General features: G+C 43.8%; 1 protein-coding gene across 1 annotated transcript in view; it reads right to left on the bottom strand.

Annotated features, from left to right (window-relative positions):
- The window catches only part of vwf (von Willebrand factor), a gene marked incomplete at its 5' end in the record, with an annotated part of 113,917 nt that overhangs the window by 84,571 nt on the left and 15,037 nt on the right, over positions 1-14,309 (bottom strand). The window contains 4 exons of the mRNA XM_038986448.1: positions 5,074-5,238; positions 5,875-6,018; positions 10,999-11,142; positions 11,386-11,532. Of these exons, the coding sequence (XP_038842376.1) occupies positions 5,074-5,238; positions 5,875-6,018; positions 10,999-11,142; positions 11,386-11,532 (600 nt within the window). The remainder of the gene's footprint in view (positions 1-5,073; positions 5,239-5,874; positions 6,019-10,998; positions 11,143-11,385; positions 11,533-14,309) is intronic.

The raw sequence follows: 14,309 nt of genomic DNA, 5'->3' as shown, positions 1-14,309 counted from the left end.
CTATTCCGAAAGACTGCAAAGAACCCATTACTCCTGCCAATAGTCGACCAATTAGTCTACTCCTTACACTCAGTAAGATATTGGAGGGTATTGTGAGTAGACAAATACGGGAGTAAGAATGATCTGATTACAGCCAATCAGCATGCTTATCGCAAAAACCATTCCACTACCACTGCATTGGTTGACATGACTGACCAGTGGCTCAATGCTATGGATAATGGCAAGTTTGTGGGTTTACTATTTTTAGATTTCAGTGCAGCATTTGATTTAGTGGATCATGAAATAATTTTGACAAAATGTATGCATTATAGTTTTAAGGAGGTAGCATTGAATTGGGTACAGTCATATCTAACTGACAGGAAACAGTCCACCTATATCAATGGTTCATTTTCTTCCCCTCATGTGTTAAACTGTGGAATACCGCAGGGCAGCTGCCTTGGGCCACTTCTCTATTTAATATTTACCAACGACCTTCCCTATGCCTTAGCTGAAACTCTAGCTACTATATTTGCAGATGATACTACAATTTATGCAGCAAGACAATCGGTTCAAAAGGTACAGCCAGCTTTACAAGGAGATTTGGAGAATATTAGGGAGTGGGTTTGCCAAAACAAACTTGTTTTAACTTCTTCGGGGTAGGGGGCAGCATTTTCACTTTTGGATAAATAGCATGCCCAAATTCAACTGCCTGCTACTCATCCCCAGAATATAAGATATGCATATTATTAGTAGATTTGGATAGAAAACACTCTGCAGTTTCTAAAACTGTTTGAATCATGTCTGTGAGTATAACAGAACTTATGTAGCAGGCAAAACCCATAGGAAAAACCATTCAGAATATAATTTTTTTTGAGGTCACTGTCTTTTCAATGACAAGGACTTGTTTGCAGTTACTACCGATTCCGCTGGATGTCACCAGTCTTTGGAAATTGGTTGAGGTTTTTCCTTTGTGTAATGAAGATGTACGGCCATCTTAAATGATTTTTGTTAAATCTTAAATGATCTTTGTTTACTGTTGTGCTATCATCAGATAATAGCATCTTATGCTTTCGCCGAAAATCCTTTTTGAAAGCTGACATGTTGGCTGGATTCACAACGAGTGTAGCTTTAATTTGGTATCTTACATGTGTGATTTAATGAAAGTTTGATTTTTATGTCATTTTATTTGAATATGGCGCTCTGTATTTTCCCTGGCTATTGGCCAGGTGGGACGATTGCGTCCCACCTACCCCAGAGAGGTTTTAAACACCAAGAAAACCAAAGTTATGTTGGTATGTTCCACTAGGAAAAGGCCAAAACAGCATGGGATACAATTAAGTATTGGAGGAGTACAAATTGAACAAGTGGCAGAAACCAAACTATTGGGAGTGCAGCTAGACAACTGCTTATCATGGTCGTCTCAAATAACTCTATGTAAAAAAAATATTAAAACAGCATGCATAATCAGAAGGGTAGATAAATATTTACCAGGAAAAATTATTCAGCAAATAACGCAAGCATTAATTGAGAGTCAGGTGAACTACTGTTCTGTGGTCTGGGGAAATGCATCATCAAGTGAAGTCAGGAGGCTGCAGAATGCACAGAACAAAGCAGCAAGGATTGTTTTAAGGTGGAGATATGGTTCTTCTGTTGCAGTCATGTGCAATGTTCTTGGTTGGTCATCAATCGATAAGATAATTGATAGGAACATGGTTATTTTATTTCATAATATACATCATTTAAAACGGCCAAGTTCTATTCACAACGGTATTCAGTTGGTAAGAGACAGACATTCCGTAAATACTAGGAATAGATTGTCCACCATCTATGCGTTGTCCAGAAAGAAAAGAGAAATAGGCAAAAGAACATTTCGATTTAGAGCAATAAAGAAATTGAATAAATTAACTGAGTAAACCAGAAACCTTTCAATATATACATTTAAACATTATTTTAAAACGATTTAAATATAATACATAGAAATGTTGTGGGACTATAGTAGATGAAGAATCAATCTTTTTTTAGATTGAGTATTTATTGTGTCATTATGTTAGTATATTATGTATGTTTGTAATAGTGTTATATGTGGAAATGTGTTCGTATTATAAATTGTTTTTGAATGTTTAAAACATTTTCTTAATAGGGGGCGCCATTTCCACTTTGGGAAAAAATCGTGCCCAAATTAAACTGCCTCGTACTCTGTTCTAGATCATACAATATGCATATTATTATTACTATTGGATAGAAAACACTCTGAAGTTTCTAAAACGGTTTGAATTATATCTGTGAGTAAAACAGAACTCATTTGGCAGCAAACTTCCATACAGGAAGTGAAAATTCTGAAAATGAGGCTCTGTGTCAGGGCCTGCCTATTCAACTGGCTTATATTTATGGATCTGTATGCACTTCATACGCCTTCCACTAGATGTCAACAGGCAGTAGAAGGTTGAATGGGGTGTCTAGCTTGATGTGAGGCCGAATGAGAGCTTTTGGAGTGACAGGTCCGCTCTTTTGTCAGTTTTCAACGGCGCACAGGGGAACTCCACATTGTATTCTGAAATGCGTTACGTATACACGACGAAATGCTCCGGCTCTGATTTTATTGGATATATATGAGAAAAACATCATAAAGTAGGATTTTCAACCGAGTTTGACCAGTTTATTCGACGTTTATTGGGAATTTTGGAATTTTTCGTTCCAGGCGCCAAGAGTTGATGGGCATGTTCGCGCCACAATGCTAGCCAAAGTTGCTAATTCGACAGAAGAAATGGACATTCTAAATTCAAACAACGATTTATTCTTGAACTAGGACTCCTTGCACAACATTCTGATGGAAGATCAACAAAAATAATTATGATGTTATTTCGTATTTTTGTGTTTTATGTTGGCTCCAACAAGGCGGAGAATTGTAGGGCGCTGTCTCACAATACTGCATGCTGTATGTTGTACTAAAGTTATTTTTAAAAATCTAACACAGCGGTTGAACCAGTGTATCTTTCATTTGTTGTACAACATGTATTTTTTAGTAAAGTTTATGATGAGTTCTTTGGTTAGATTAGGTGACTGTCCAAAATATCTCCGGACATTTTGGTGCTTTGTGGCTACGTATTCACAATGTATAACCACGATTTGCAGCTCTAAATATGCACATTTTCGAACAAAACATAAATGTATTGTAAAACATGGTGTTATAAGACTGTCATCTGATGAAGTTGTCCAAAGGTTAGTGATTAATTTTATCTCTATTTCTGGGTTTTGTGAAAGCTATGTTGGCGGTGAATAAATGGCGTTGTGTGTTTGGCTATTGTGGTGAGCTAATGGAAATATATATTGTGTTTTCGCTGTAAAACACTTAAAAAATCGGAAATATTGGCTGGATTCACAAGATGTTTATCTTTCATTTGCTGTATTGGACTTGTGATTTCATGAAATTATATTATATGATATTCCCTGTCGCGTTAGGCTAGGCTATGCTAGTCAGCTTTTTTGATGAGGATGATCCCGGATCCGGGAGGGAGACTCGTTATTAAGGACTCTTGGAAGATTAGTCCAAATGGGGACTAAAAGAGATTGAAATCAAATCAAATGAAATCACCATCACCACCATCATCATCACCATCAATGTCATCTTCATCAATATCATCAGCATCACCATCATCATCATCACCACCATCATCTTCAACACCATCATCATCACCATCATCATCACCATCAATGTAATCTTCATCAATATCATCATCATCATCACCACCATCATCATCATACCATCATCATCAACATCACCACCATTATCATAACAATCGTCATCATTGTCATCTTCATCAATATCAGCAGCATCACCACCATCATCATCACCACCAACACCATCACCATCATCATCATCACCATCATCACCATCATAACCACCATCATCATCACCACCATCATCATCACCACCCTCATCATCACCACCCTCATCATCACCACCATCACCATCATCATCACCATCACCACTATTATCATCACAATCGTCATCATCGTCATCTTCATCACCATCATCACCACCATCACCATCATCACCATCACCATCATCTCCATCATCACCATCATAACCACCATCACCACCACCATCACCATCATCACCACCATCATCATCACCACCATCACCTTATCATCACCATCATCACCACCATCACCATCATCACCACCATCATCATCACCATCATCATCACCACCATCACCACCATCATCACCATCATCATCACCATCATCACCACCATCACCATCATCATCACCACCATCACCATCGCCATCATTACCATCATCATCACCATCTTCCCCACCATCATCATCACCATCACCACCATCACCACCATCATCACCACCATCACAATCATCATCACCATCATCATCACCACCATCACCATCATCATCACCATCTTCACCACCATCATCACCATCATCGTCACCATCACCACCATCACTATCATCATCATCACCATCTTCACCACCATCACCACCATCATCATCACCACCATCACCACCATCATCATCACCACCATCATCACCATCATCACCACCATCATCACCACCATCACCATCATAATCACAATTGTCATCATCGTCATCTTCATCAATATCATCAGCATCACCACCATCACCATCATCATCACCGCCATCATCATCACCACCATCACCATCATCATCACCATCATTACCACCATCACCACCACCAGCATAACCACCATCACCATCATCACCATCATCATCACCGCCATCATCATCACCACCATCACCATCACCATCACCACCATCACCATCACCATCACCACCATCATCATCACCATCACCATCATAATCACAATTGTCATCATCGTCATCTTCATCAATATCATCATCATCACCACCATCACCATCATCACCACCAGCATAACCACCATCACCATCATCATCACCACCATCACCATCATCATCACCATCATCACCATCATCACCATCACCATCATCACCATCAGCATAACCACCATCATCACCATCATTACCATCATCGTCGTCTTCATCAATATCATCATCATCATTATCATAATCTCTCCAGGTAGCTCTGGTCCAGTACTATACCTCTACAGAGTTTTTCTGTGTAGCTCTTGTCCAGTGTTAACAGCATCATTAGCTCCTCCATGCTGTTAAGGTGGAGTGTGTTGTCCTGGTCGCCATGGGAACCAAGCAGGCTCAGTTCACCTCTGTCGTAACCGGGCCCGATGCCGATGGGGAAAACTGACACGCCTGTTGGCAGAGTTATGATGTCATCACTAAACTGTTGTGGTTGTTATGATGTCACCACTAACCTGCAGTCCTCGTTATGATGTCACCATTAACCTGCTATCATCGTTATGATGTCACCATTAACCTGCGTTCCTCCTTATGATGTCAATACTAACCTGCTGCCCTCCTTATGATGTCACCACTAACCCGTGGTCCTCCTTATGAAGTCACCACTAACTTCCTGCCCTCCTTATGATGTCACCACTAACCTGTCCTCGTTATGATGTCACCACTACCCTGCTGCCATCCTTATGATGCTACCACTAACCTGTGGTCCTCGTAATATCACCACTAACCTGTGGTCCTCGGTATGTCACCTCTAAACTGTGGTCTTCGTTATGATGTCACCACTAACCTCCTGCCCTCCTTATGATGTCACCAGTAACCTGTCCTCGTTATGATGTCACCACTAACCTGTCCTCGTTATGATGTCACCACTAACTTCCTGCCCTCCTTATGATGTTACCACTAAACTGTGGTCCTCGTTATGATGTCACCACTAAACTGTGGTCCTCGTTAAGATATCACCTCAAAACGGTGGTCCTCCTTCTGATGTCATCACTAACCTGTGGTCCTCCTTCTGATGTCATCACTAACCTGCGGTCAGCGCCTCATTAGTTGCCTCCTGTAGTTGGTCAGTCGACCTGTCAATCACCAGCATAACCACCACCTTGGCCACACCCACTCTGCCCCCACTAGACGGAGAGATGGATGTTTGGACAGCAAATCGCAACGCAGCACCTGATCACAGAGAAAGAGATACCATCAGATGATACGGTGTGTGTGTTACACAGCGCGATGTGTGTGTTTCCCAGCGTGATGTGTGTGTGTTACACAGCGCGATGTGTGTATGTTACCCTGTATGGTGCGTGTGTGTGTTACCTGGCATGGTCTATTTACTGAGTTGGCAGATTGTTTTAATCTGTAGCAGTCATTTATGCTGTATCTGGAAAAGGACTATCAGCTTCAGAAAGAGAAAACAATGTCAGATTGTCATGGACCTGTCAGCAGAACTTGTGAATTCAACAATGTTTTGCATGGACTTTTCTCCCAACCTCAATATAATGGACTGCCCTGTCTAGGATTCTGCAACACTGTCTAGGGCAGACTACTAACAACAGCATTTAGACTGCTTCCCTTTTTCCACATTTTGCTCCGTTACAGCCTTCTAATAATACCAAAACATCTACACACAATACCCCATAATGACAAATCAAAAACAGGTTTTTAGAAATTTTTGCAAATGTATTAAAAATAAATAAATACCTTTTTTACATAAGTATTCTGACCCTTTGATATGAGACTCGAAATTGAGCTCAGGTACTGTCACGCCCTGACTTTAGAGATCCTTATTATTCTCTATGTTTGGTTAGGTCAGGGTGTGACTCGGGTGGGAAATTCTATGTCTTCTGTTTCTTTGTTTTTGGCCGAGTGTGGTTCCCAATCAGAGGCAGCTGTCTACCGTTGTCTCTGATTGGGGATCATACTTAGTTAGCCCTTTTTCCCACCATTAAGTTGTAGGATCTTGTTTTCTGTTTAGTGTCTTAGCCTGACAGAACTGTGCCCTTTCGTTTTCGCTTTTGTTATTTTGTTTGAATGTTTTTTGAATAAAAGAATCATGAACACTTTCCACGCTGCGCTTTGGTCTACTCTTCCTTCCACAAACGAGAGCCGTTACAGGTGCATCCTGTTTCCATTGATTGAGATGTTTCTACAACTTGATTGGCATCCATATGTGGTAAATTGGACATGATTTGGAAAAGCACACACCTGTCTATATAAGTCCCACAGTTGACAGTGCATGTCAGATGAAAAACCAAGCCATGAGGTCAAAGGAATTGTCTGTAGAGCTCCGAGACAGGATTGTGTCTGGGGAAGGGTACCAAAACATTTCTGTAACATTGACGGTCCTCAAGAACACAATGACCTTCATCATTCTTAAATAGAAGAAGTTCGGAACCACCAAGACTTTTCCTAGAGCTGGACACAGGGCCAAACTGAGCAATCAAGAACCTGATGGTCACTCTGACAGTGCTCCAGAGTTCCTCTGTGGAGATGGGAGAACCTTCCAGAAAGACAACCATCTCCGCAGCACTCCACCAATCTGGCCTTTATGGTAAAGTGGTCAGATGGAAGCCACTCCTCAGTAAAAGGCAAATGACAGTCGCTTGGTGTTTTCCAAAAGGCACCCAAAGGACTCTCAGACCATGAGAAACAAGATTCTCTGGTTTGGTGAAACCAAGATTGAAGTGTTTGGCCTGAATGCCAAACGTCCCATCTGGAGTAAACCTGGCACCATCACTACGGTGAAGCATGGTGGTGGCAGCATCATGCTGTGGAGATGTTTTTCAGAGGCAGGGACTGGGAGAGATCCTTGATGAAAACCTGCTCCAGAGTGCTCAGGACCTCAGACTGTTGCGAAGGTTCACCTTCCAACAGGACAACGACCGTAAGCACACAGCCAAGACAACGCAGGAGTGGCTTCGGGCCCAGCCAGAGGCTGGACTTGAACCTGATTGAACATCTCTGTAGAGACCTGAAAACCCTCCCCATCCAACCTGACAGAGCTTGAAAGGAGCTGCAGAGAATGTGAGAAAATCCCAAGTGTGTCAAGCTTGTAGCATAATACCCAAGAAGACATGAGGCTGTAATTGCTGCCTAAGCTGCTTCAACAAAGCACTGAATAAAGTGTCTGAATACTTATGTAAATGTGATATCTCTGTAATTTTTCTTTTACATTTGCAAAAATGTTAAACCTGTTTTAGCTTTGTCATTATAGCGTATTGTGTGTAGATTGATGCGGGAAAAAAAACATTTAATCAATTTCAGAATATGGCCGTAACGTAACACAATGTGTAAAAAGTCAAGGGGTCTGAATACTTTCCGAATGCACTACTTCAATGTAAAATATCAACTGTTCATCTGTTAAATTCGAATGTATGTTACAAATCAAATCAAAGTTTATTTGTCACTTGGTACCTTACAGTGAAATGGCTCTAACCGTGCTGCCTATGGGATTGCAAAACTTGAAGAACATATAGCCTAACTATTTACTAGGCTACTAGTTTGTTGTATGGCTCCTGGATTTTGGATTTTGGACGCCGATATGGATTTTCAGTTAGATAGTCCACATGTTCAGTGGTAACTCCACAGGGCTTCCCCCTCCAAGGGATTTTCAGTTAGATCTGTTTAGCTGTATTAGCAGGCTGGCATTATTTTATTTTATTTTATTTCAAAAATCAGTTCTTTAAAATCAATTTTCAGATGTTCCGAGCTAGCCCTCCTGATGTCGTTTGACCCCACATGGACTACGACAGAGTCAGCTCCCGGCATCTGTGGTAGAACAGTTGGAAGCAGCCTTGTTATGTCCTGTACTTGTGCTCCTGGGTAGCACAGGGATTTCGCCTTGGGGACCGAGATGATTCTCACCATAGAGCTGCCTATGATGACAGCTGGTGATGTTGAATGGGCCGGTATCTCAGGCCTCCGAGGAGCTCCGAGGATCTGAACCCAAGGGTAGAAGTCACCGGAGAGGGAGAAAGAACCGAGGATTAAGACGCAGCTACCTCCGGATCCGATCTTGATTAGGAAGCCAACACGGACGAAGGCGCCGGAACCTCTGGATCCAGGGCGGCAAAGCTGTTTTTGGTCTGTGTCAGTTCCGGGCTCAATTTCTCCATGGAGACCCCAGTTGCCAGAGGGACACCTTCTTCGTCTTCCACGGCGAGTAACGTACCTCCATGGCTGGTTGGTTGGGTCAAGATCAGCTCCGTTCTCCAGGGAAGGGGGAGACCCCTTCGGGGATGGAACCCTGCTGAGCACCGGCAAGTCGGCTGAGGAGAGCCGACACGGCGGTGAAACTTCCACCAGACCAGAGCGGCGTCCAGCTACTGGAGTGGAAGTAAAATAAAAAGTAGGTGGCCGTGGATTCCCCAGTACCTTATGTAGGTTTGCTACTTGCTTGCTAAGAGTAGCTACTTCGCTCCTGTAGTCCTCCACAAGCAAGCAGTTGCTACATTGAAAGTCAACGCAGTCCACATTGTCCCGGAACAAAGCAAAGTAAACGCAGCTCCTGCAACGCTGGAAACGTTCAATAGCAACCTCCATTTGAGGCCGCCGAGCCAGCTAGGCTAGCTGGGATTTTGCGTCTCTCCCCCTATATGGAATCTGGCAGGATCCCGGGTCAGATAGCAGCGCTCACAGCAATTTATCCCAACAGAGCGTCAGGATTCAAAATATAATGAAAGTATATAAAAACACTGTCAGCTTTTAAACCGAGGTCTTTAGTTCAGGTTTCAGTGTTCGACAGCGTTCAACAACAACAAACATACGTTGCGCTCTGATGTCGTAGGGATTGTGTGCGTGTGTATTACCCAGTGGTGTGTGTGTGTGTATTACCCAGTGGTGTGTGTATTACCCAGTGGTGTGTGTGTGTGTGTGTGTGTATTACCCAGTGGTGTGTGTATTACCCAGTGGTGTGTGTGTGTGTGTGTGTGTATTACCCAGTGGTGTGTGTATTACCCAGTGGTGTGTGTGTGTGTGTATTACCCAGTGGTGTGTGTATTACCCAGTGGTGTGTGTATTACCCAGTGGTGTTTGTATTACCCAGTGGTGTGTGTATTACCCAGTGGTGTGTGTGTATTACCTAGTGGTGTGTGTATTACCCAGTGGTGTGTGTATTACCCAGTGGTGTGTGTGTATTACCCAGTGGTGTGTGTATTACCCAGTGGTGTGTGTATTACCCAGTGGTGTGTGTGTGTGTATTACCCAGTGGTGTGTGTGTATTACCCAGTGGTGTGTGTGTATTACCCAGTGGTGCGTGTATTACCCAGTGGTGTGTGTATTACCCAGTGGTGTGTGTGTATTACCCAGTGATGTGTGTGTATTACCCAGTGGTGTGTGTGTATTACCCAGTGATGTGTGTGTATTACCCAGTGGTGTGTGTGTATTACCCAGTGGTGCGTGTATTACCCAGTGGTGTGTGTATTACCCAGTGGTGTGTGTGTGTGTGTATTACCTAGTGGTGTGTGTATTACCCAGTGGTGTGCGTGTATTACCCAGTGGTGTGTGTATTACCCAGTGGTATGTGTGTATTACCCAGTGGTGTGTGTATTACCCAGTGGTGTGTGTGTATTACCCAGTGGTGTGTGTATTACCCAGTGGTGTGTGTGTATTACCCAGTGGTGCGTGTATTACCCAGTGGTGCGTGTATTACCCAGTGGTGTGTGTGTGTGTGTATTACCTAGTGGTGTGTGTATTACCCAGTGGTGTGTGTGTGTGTGTATTACCTAGTGGTGTGTGTATTACCCAGTGGTGTGTGTGTATTACCCAGTGGTATGTGTGTATTACCCAGTGGTGTGTGTGTGTGTGTATTACCTAGTGGTGTGTGTATTACCCAGTGGTGTGTGTGTATTACCCAGTGGTGTGTGTATTACCCAGTGGTGTGTGTGTATTACCCAGTGGTGTGTGTATTACCCAGTGGTGTGTGTGTAATACCCAGTGGTGTGTGTATTACCCAGTGGTGTGTGTATTACCCAGTGGTGTGTGTGTATTACCCAGTGGTGTGTGTGTATTACCCAGTGGTGTGTGTGTATTACCCAGTGGTGTGTGTGTATTACCCAGTGGTGTGTGTGTATTACCCAGTGGTGTGTGTGTAATACCCAGTGGTGTGTGTATTACCCAGTGGTGTGTGTATTACCCAGTGGTGTGTGTGCGTATTACCCAGTGCGGTGTGTGTGTGTGTCGGACTGGTCAGCTGGTCCACCAGGGTCAGCAGGTGTGTCCTGTCCTGCTCCTCTCTCCAGGCCACGCCCACACTACTGGTCTCTCCGTATGTAACCACACCCACCTGCGTCTCGTTCCGACCTGAAAACACATCCCCCGGGAATTATATTTCCAGTCTCTTACAGACCATCGTTCTCTGCCTTCAGCAATGTGTTCTTTCACTTTGTGTTACTTTTTCATGTTAATGTTGGGTAGTTCAGTAAGAGCTGTGTTGTGATTGGATGGTTCAGTAAGAGCTGTGTTGTGATTGGATGGTACAGTAAGAGCTGTGTTGTGATTAGGTGGTTCAGTGAAAACTGTGTTCTGATTGGCCAGCAGGCGTACCAATATCAGCGCTGTTGACGAAGGCTTTGACAAACGTCTTCATGTCCTCAAATTCTGTCCCGCCCTCTGGCTGCCCGTCAGTCTCTGGCCCCGCCCTATTCCCGCCTCTCAGCAGGAACAGGACATCCATCGGCTTCCTGCATGGCACTGGGTCAGAGGTCACAGGATATCAACCAATCACAGAGTAGTAGAGGAATTCACCAGACCTCATCTATATTCACAAATGTGGGTGTGGTGTGTGGGTCTATCAAATCAAATGTTATTTGTCACATGCGCCTAATACAACGGGTGTAGCACACCTTACCGTGAAATTCTTATGTACAATCCCTTAACCAACAATGCAGTTTTAAGAAAGATAAGTGTTAAGAAAAATATTTACTAAATAAACTAAAGTCAAAAATAGAAAAGCAACAATAAAATAACAATAACGAGGCTATATACAAGGGGTACTGGCAACGAGTCAATGTGCAGGGGTACAGGTTAGTCGAGGTAATTTAGGTAATATGTACATGTAGGTAGGGGTAAAGTGACTATGTATAAATAATAAACAGCAAGTAGCAGCAGCGTACAAAAGGGGGGAGGTCAATTCAAATAGTCTGGGTAGCCATGTGATTAGATGTTCAGCAGTCTTAAGAAGCCTTCTGGACCTAGACTTGGCTCTCCGGTAACGCTTGCCGTGCAGTATCAGTAGCACTTCATGGCAACAGACGTGAGTGCTACGGGTCGGTAGTCATTTAGGCAGGTTACCTTGGTGTTCTTGGGCACAGGAACCATTGTGAAACATGTAGATATTACAGTCTTTGCCAGGTTGAACATTTCAGTGAAGACACTTACCAGTTGGTCAGCGCATGCTCGGAGAATACCCCCTGGTAATCCGCCTAGCCCTGTGGCCTTGTGAATGTTGACCTGTTTAAAGGGCTTACTCACATCGGCTACGGCGAGCGTGATCACACAGTCATCCAGAACAGCTGGTGCTCTCATGCATGCTTCAGTGTTCGAAGCGTACACAGAAGTAATTTAGCTCGTCTGGTAGGCTTGTGTCACTGGGCAGCTCATGGCTGGGATTCCCTTTGTAGTCCGTAATAGTTTGCAAGTCCTGCCACATCTGATGAGCATCAGTGTAGTAGGATTCAATCTTAGTCCTGTATTGACACTTTGCCTGTTTGATGGTTCAGAGGGCATAGCGGGATTTCTTATAAGCGTCCGGGTTAGAGTCCCGCTCCTTGAAATTGGCATCTCTACCCTTTAGCTCAGTGCGGATTTTGCCTGTAATCCATGGCTTCTGGTTGGGGTATGTACGTATGGTCACTGTGGGGACAACGTCATCCATGCACTTATTGATGAAGCCAGTGACTGATGTGGTGTACTCCTCAATGCCATCGGAAGAATCCCAGAACATATTCCAGTCTGTGCTAGCAAAACAGTCTTGTAGCTTAGCTTATTGACTGATGTGATAAACCCCTCAATGTTATCAGATGATTCCTGAAATGTATTCTAGTCTCTGCTAGCGAAACAGCCCTGTAGATGATTAGATGAGTTTATTAGTCACATGCACAGGGTCGCAGATGTAATTGCAGACTACAGTGAAATTCTGAAGCTCTGAGCTCCAACAGTCAAAAAGAGAAGTTAAAAACAATGATAATCATAATTTATAATAATCATAATAATAACTGTAAGACTGATACATGTCCATTGTGGAGCAGGAAGTCTGGTGGCAGGAGCAGGACAGGGAGAGCAGGTAGCTGACTAGTGGTGGCTATTCAACAGCCTTATGGTCTGGGGGGGTAGAAACCATTTGCCAATCTTCCAGTTTTTGCCATGATGCTTCTATACTGCCCACGTCTGACTGATGGAAGTGGGGAGAACAGGTCATGGCTCAGATGGCTGACGTCCCTGATATCCTTATTGTCTTTCCTGCGACACCTGTTGTTGTAGGTGTCCTGGAGGGCAGGCAGTGATGTAGAGGAGTTGCTATACCAGGCTGTGATGTAGAGGAGTTGCTATACCAGGCTGGGATGTAGAGGAGTTGCTATACCAGGCTGTGATATAGAGGAGTTGCTCTACCAGGCTGGGATGTAGAGGAGTTGCTATACCAGGCTGGGATGTAGAGGAGTTGCTATACCAGGCTGGGATGTAGAGGAGTTGCTATACCAGGCTGGGATGTAGAGGAGTTGCTATACCAGGCTGGGATGTAGAGGAGTTGCTATACCAGGCTGGGATGTAGAGGAGTTGCTATACCAGGCTGGGATGTAGAGGAGTTGCTCTACCAGGCTGGGATGTAGAGGAGTTGCTCTACCAGGCTGTGATGTAGAGGAGTTGCTATACCAGGCTGGGATGTAGAGGAGTTGCTATACCAGGCTGGGATGTAGAGGAGTTGCTATACCAGGCTGGGATGTAGAGGAGTTGCTATACCAGGCCGGGATGTAGAGGAGTTGCTCTACCAGGCTGGGATGTAGAGGAGTTGCTATACCAGGCTGGGATGTTCCCGATGGTGCTTCTGTAGAACACTGTGAGGGCCCACGAGGAAAGGCCTAATTCCTTCAGCCTGAGGTTGAAGAGTCGCTGTCGTGACTTCTTCCCCACAGTGTCCGTGTAGTGTTGTTTGACCATTTCAGCTCTTTTGAGATGGGTACACCTTGGAGACGTGTAGCTTGGCATAAATAGACAGCTACGAAAAATATAGATCACTCGTTTGGTAAATAGTTGTTTACATGGAAAAACATATGAGGTGTATTTTATCCATGTCCTTGTTCAGCCACGACTCCGAGAAACCTAGAATATTAGAGTTGTTCAGGTTGATAGGATAGGAAGCTCGTCCAGTTTGTTTTCTAGTGACTGTACGTCAATAGAACAGAGGGCCAATGTAGTCTAGATGCCAATGTAGTCTAGTCATGTTGCCACCTCGCTTTCCTCTCTATGGCCGC

This window comes from Salvelinus namaycush, unplaced genomic scaffold (assembly GCF_016432855.1).
Source record: "Salvelinus namaycush isolate Seneca unplaced genomic scaffold, SaNama_1.0 Scaffold480, whole genome shotgun sequence".
Taxonomy (NCBI): domain Eukaryota; kingdom Metazoa; phylum Chordata; class Actinopteri; order Salmoniformes; family Salmonidae; genus Salvelinus; species Salvelinus namaycush.
This window is presented reverse-complemented; position numbering and strand designations above follow the sequence as displayed.